The following is a 6,000-nucleotide window of genomic DNA, read 5'->3' on the forward strand; positions in this document are numbered from 1 at the left end:
CTGTCAACAACTTACACACAGTCCACAGTCCGCAGTCCGTAGTCCGTAGTCCGCAGTCCGCAGTCCACGTCGAGCTGAGCTGAGTCCTGTCCAGTCGACGCGTCGAGGTCCTGCGTCCTTGCACGTCCCACTTCACAACTTGTCACTGGCTCGAGGGCAAAGGGTGCCCAAACACCAACAACTGTCGTCTCTTTTAATTTGATTTTCAGACAGCCCACGCTCACGCTGCCCCCTCTCCCACCCACCCACTCTCTCTCTCTCTCCGTCTCTCTCTCTCCGTCTCTCTCTCTCTCATCTGGCTTTGCCACCGCACGCATTTTAACGCTTTTTATTTGCCATGCAAAAGTTCAAGTGTATTATTACCTCAAAAAAAAAAAAAAATAAGAAGCAACGAAAATGGAAGGCAAAGTTGGTTTTATATTCCGTTGGCTGCTAATAAAAGCAATTTATGAAGCCCAAAGCGCGGAAATGAATTGTTAACAAATTTTGCGGCATTGAGTTTGGTGCGTTCAGGCAAGTTTTTCGGCCTGGCCAACATCGGAGCTGACGCCGCGGCGCTGGCAATGATGAGTGGCATCGTTGTCGAGTGGACGACATGTCTTGTTTATGGTCAGGCGGCGGCACACGCATAAACAGAAGGCACAACAACAACAGCAACAACAAACAACAATAACAACGGCAAAAATATAATAATAATAAAAATGGGCAACCCCGCGTCACAGGCCTCGCCCCTGCTCCTGCTCCTGCTCCTGCCCATGAGTTGGCACACTCTGTGGCATTGGGGAAATTTCCCCAAGCGCGCATAAAATGTAAACCCGAAGCAAAGAACTGACTGAAAAAAGTAAGCCCACACACACACACACACACAATAATAAGTAGAGCTCCATTGTAATTAGAATAAATTTTTTTTTTAATATATATTTTACTGTATTTTATAGATTTAATGTTATTGAAAAATATTTGTTTATTTGTTTTTGTATATTTGGTAATTAATTTTTTTGTTTATTTATTTTTACTTTATTTGATTTATTTATGTTTTATTTTATTTTTTTTTTTTTTATTTTTATTTATTTTGGTTATTTTATTTATTTTATTTATTTTTAATTTTATTTATTTTATTTTTTTTTATTTATTTTTTTTTTATTTCATTTATTTTTTTTTATTTTATTTATTTTTTTTTATTTTATTTATTTTTTTTTTTATTTATTTATTTATTCATTTACTTATTTATTTATTTATTGTATTCTTATTCCTTATTTTATTTATTTATTTATTTAACTTTTTTTTTCCTTTTTTAATGGAATCTTTGTTATTTATGAACTATAGCCCAATTTTACTTAATCACAATTTATATTTGATGGTAAATTGGTATGTAATTTTTTTTAATTTATACAAAAATTTGCCTTCAAAAATGATTTTGAATAATATTTCAGCATTATTTACGAATATCTGTTTACCAGTTCATTTTGTAATATAACATCTATAGCTATTTATCTTCTTAACATGATGAAATGCATTCCTTTCTCATATACCGAAGAACAACTCCGCTTATTACAATTACTATTGCATTCTTCTTCTTTGCTTTAGTTAACTTTCTGTGCTTAGCCGCTCTATATCTAATTAAAGGCAAAGTTACTTATAAGCAAATTAAACGTGAGCAGTTTATCTGGTTTTATCTTCATTCGCAAACTTTGCTGCTTCATCGCCTGGCAACGTTCTCTAAGCTCTAAGAGCTTTTTGATTACTTCGCTTGGCAAAGACAGGCAAGGAAAGCGAAGCTAAAGTAACAGGAATTTTATTAAAAATAAGTTGAATAATATAAATATAAAAAATAGATAAATAAATAACTAGAATTTAGTAAATAAATAAAATAAATAAAACTTAGCAAATAAACCTTTAAAAATATGAAATACGTATGCATATTTATGCGCTCAACAGTTCAAATATATGTATATATATTTTTTCAATTTATTTTTCCAATTAATAGAAATACAGATTTTTAAATATAATTTTAAATATATTTTTGCTGTAACCCAAAAGTTCAGTTGAGTGCAACTTCGTTTCCAACTTTCCTTTGTCATTTGCCCAAACTTCTGCGTGAAGTAATTTTTGTGCTCGACTTGCAGTAGTTGCTCTTGTTCTTAATCTACTCGATTTGGCAGACTCTTCGACAAACTTGCATTAAAAAATTAAAATTCTCGTGCGTGTTTGACAATCAACAAAGTGCAGCTCGCGGCTAAACCTGTCGTGTGAGACAACAGCAGAAAGGAAAAATAAAAGAAAATAGGGTAAAAGCAGAGGAAATGAGCATATATGACTATGGAATACTCTGCCAGGCAGTGCAGAAAATTCAGAATGACAATTCTGATTGGAATAAAATCATAGTTTACTGTGGAGATTAAACATTGTGGAATTTTGGCTTTCTTTCGAAGCACGGATTGAGATACCCTTCCAAGCTAATTAAATGCTGTCAAGAGCTACCCAAGCTAATGGTTGACTACATATATATGTGGTATATAATAATGCAGCTGGTATTTATTTTAGTATTTATTTGACTACCCAATGTACTCTATGCTTTACTCAGTGTAGTCTCAGTCAAGTTCAGTCTTGATTGAACAAAGACTTCGAAAAGCCAGCAAACAAGTGAATACCAAAATATAAAAATGTATTTTAATTTATTAACATGAATTTCATATTTGATCAGTTTTTGCTCTTTATTAATGAGCTATTCTAATGGCACAGGGTATAATCAAAATCATTGCGACTCCTGCTGTCTTGATTTAAGTGAGCCTATGAGTTAGTTTACTTAGCATAGTTTAAGAACTGTTTTCTGAGCTAATCAGAGTCAGACATAAACTATAACCTTTTTTTAACAAAAATTTGTGTTTTTTTTTCGCCTTTATTAATATTTTATTTCTATATATTATTTATTTTATGGCAGCATTTATCATTAACTCTGTAATGCATTTTAAAATTTTTGTTTAGCGGAAATATTGTCTCTAATATGCAGTCGAATCTCGATAAATTGTATCTTGGAAATCAAAAATCGTGAAAAATCGAACAAAACTGTATCGCTTTGAAAAAAATTCATTTTCGATAATTTGAATTTCTGTGAAATCGAAAAACAAAAAAACGGATCCCCTTGCCATTTCGAATTATCGGGACTTGACTGTACTATGTAAATATTTATATATATTTGTAAGCTTTGTCTTTATATATTAAAAATATTTTTATATTTTTAGAAATTTATTTAGAAATTTACTATTCAATAAAGACCTTTTTAATTAATAATTATATTAATATTTATTTATGTATTTTTATAATGTAAATCTTTATACATTAAATATTATTATATTCATTCAATAATCATTCAAAATTCAATACATCAATATATTTATTTATATTGCAAATTTAACCTTTCGTAACTTTAAAACAACACGCAGCATAAATCCACAATCGTGTTACAGGAGAAGTAATTAAGCAGCTAAGCAAAGAAAATTCATTAAAGAGAAAGATAATATTTCAGTTCAGTTTATAGCATATGAGCTCTGCTCGCACATCTGAATTGTCTGCGTGAGATCAAACGTTAAAGCAGAGTCAAAAATGCCTTGACTAACTCTTTCATTAACTCTTTGACACACTCGATATACTCCATTTGGAATCGAGTGTAAAGTGTGCATGCAAGTTCCGCCCACATCAGGGCAGCAGGAGCAGCAGGAGCAGCAGCTGCCTTTGTTGTTAATGTAATTCCGACTCCTGCTGCTGCTGCTGCTGCTGCTGCTGCTGCTGCTGTTTAATTGTGAGATAAAACTTACCGATAATGAGCAGCTTTATGGTTGTCATGTTTGCCTTTTTTTGTTGTTCCTCTTTTGTTGTTGTTGTTTGTGGACTTTTCTCTTTTAGCTGTTGTTGTTTTCACTTCTTTTGCTTTTAATTGTAAAATCGTCGTCGTTGTTGTATTTGTTGTTGTGCGGTTTGATTGTTTGTTCTCGTTGTTGTTGTTGTTGTCTGTTGTTTGCAATGCTGCACGTATTTCTCTCTCGTTTTTTTGTTTTCTCGAATTTGTTATTTACGCAATTTATTAATCCGACTCGGGCACAGTTTGACAAGCGCTGGCAAATGGCATTTTAATGTTAAAGCGCACATGCTTCCTCCAGCTGTTCCTCTGCTTTATAGTCGTTTATTGCACAGTTTTAAGCGGCTCCAGCTGCTGGTTGAGTATTTCAATTAAATTGATTAAAATGCAGCACACCTTAGCAGCGCTCACCTTAACAACTTTTGCCAGTTTGAATATATTTGAGAGCAACAGATATAAACAGACGAAGGGACGTATAGACAGACAGACAGACAGACAGACAGACATGAGTGATATATAATTCCAGATACGCCTAGACATTAAATTAACATATTTTGTTAATAATCATTATTTGTGTATATCCCTCTCTCTCTCTCTCTCTCCCACACACTCTCTCCCTCTCTTTCTGAAGTCATCTTTGCTAAACTCTAGACTCGGAGCTGCTACACATGTAAATTGCTGCCTAATGTCTTATTCATGTTTACAGGCTTGTGCTCTGCCTCTCTCTCCCACTCTCTGTCTCTCCCTCTCTCTCACACTCTGTATCTCTGTTCTAAAATTTACTTTGCGTGCTGTGAACTTATTAGGGCCAGCTAAAGCCAAACCTTTTGGCTCAGCAATTACAACAGCATTTGTTCATAAAGAGACTTTTTCTTCCATTTTTTCTCCTCTTTTTTCGTTTGCTGTTTTTTCTCTTCGTTTCTCCTGTTTTCTCTTGTTTTGTTGTATTTTTATTCAAAGCTAAATAAACGCAATTTGCTGGCCATATAACGCTTGACCATTTCTGTTGTCCGTTCGCATGCATTTAAATTTAATTGCGCTGCCTTTGCCGCCGCTCAGCACAATAAATCTCTGCTAATTGTGACTGAATTTATTTACTTTTTGCTGCATACTTTGAGGCGCGCACATTAAATCGCACTTTCGTGTATTTATTTCGTTCGTTAAATACATATATTCAAATGGGTTTCGCAATGAAATGCTAGTTAATCAGATAATCTTACTTATGAAATATATATTTAAATAAATTTATTCTACAAAAAATTAATGCCTATATATCAAAATTGTTGCCTATATATCAATATATGTTCATATTTCACTTGTATTTTTATTTAAATGTTTGTATATATTATTTAAATATTTATTAGTCAAATCTACTAAGCTATGCCAAGCTAATGGAATTTATGTTCCACAAATTAGTATACCTTATATAAATATGAGTTAAGAAACTTTTCTATTATTAATGTACTTCATTTAATTCGGGATTTCATAGCAGAAATTAAACTTTTCCAATGAAAAATAAAAATTTGAGCTGTTTATAAAGGACAATTATTATTATTATATATTAATTTATTATATTTTTATTACACTGTATATGATTTAATATATGTATACCAATATTTCTTCTGCTCTTTTTATTTTCAGTAAATAAACATTTTCACGCAAGTGTTAAAGTTCCATTTTTAAATACTTCTACGGAAATTATTATATACAAATATTTTATTTCTAAAATAAACCTATGAAATGAATTCAATTTATATTGAAGAAAAATGTGTTTAATTTGTTAATGAATAATAAATATATAAAATTTTAACTATTTTTTTACTTCACAGTGTTATTTTTTATAAGAATTGAATAATATAAATAAAATTTCAGTCAAAAATATGTTAAACAACTTTCTATTGTCTATATTATTATTTTCAATACTTAAAAACTTATAATTTAAACTTGAAAGATTTTTATTTTTATTTTCAACTTAAGAGATTTGCTAGTAAACGAACATAACTTTCTCGGCAGATAATAACAATAAAAGCAGAAATTTATATAATAATAATAATAAAAAATAAACAATAATAATAAAATAGTTAATAATAAAATTAATGCTAATAACAATAATAATATTTCAAAAACTTTATCAAAATAATTGA

The 6,000-nt window shown here is 31.0% G+C and overlaps 1 protein-coding gene across 4 annotated transcripts in view; it reads right to left on the reverse strand.

The window, feature by feature from the left end:
• fred (friend of echinoid) overlaps positions 1–3,982 on the reverse strand; it is a 139,751-nt gene extending 135,769 nt beyond the window's left edge. For all 4 annotated transcript variants that reach the window (XM_089257297.1, XM_089257296.1, XM_089257295.1 and 1 more), the window contains exon 1: positions 3,816–3,982. In XM_089257297.1, coding sequence (XP_089113423.1) covers positions 3,816–3,843 — 28 coding nt within the window. In that variant the 5' untranslated portion in view covers positions 3,844–3,982. The remainder of the gene's footprint in view (positions 1–3,815) is intronic.
• Between the last annotated feature and the right edge of the window lie 2,018 nt (positions 3,983–6,000).

Source organism: Drosophila navojoa, chromosome 3 (genome assembly GCF_054131105.1).
Source record: "Drosophila navojoa isolate 15081-1374.11 chromosome 3, UAZ_NAV_1.0, whole genome shotgun sequence".
NCBI lineage: Eukaryota > Metazoa > Arthropoda > Insecta > Diptera > Drosophilidae > Drosophila > Drosophila navojoa.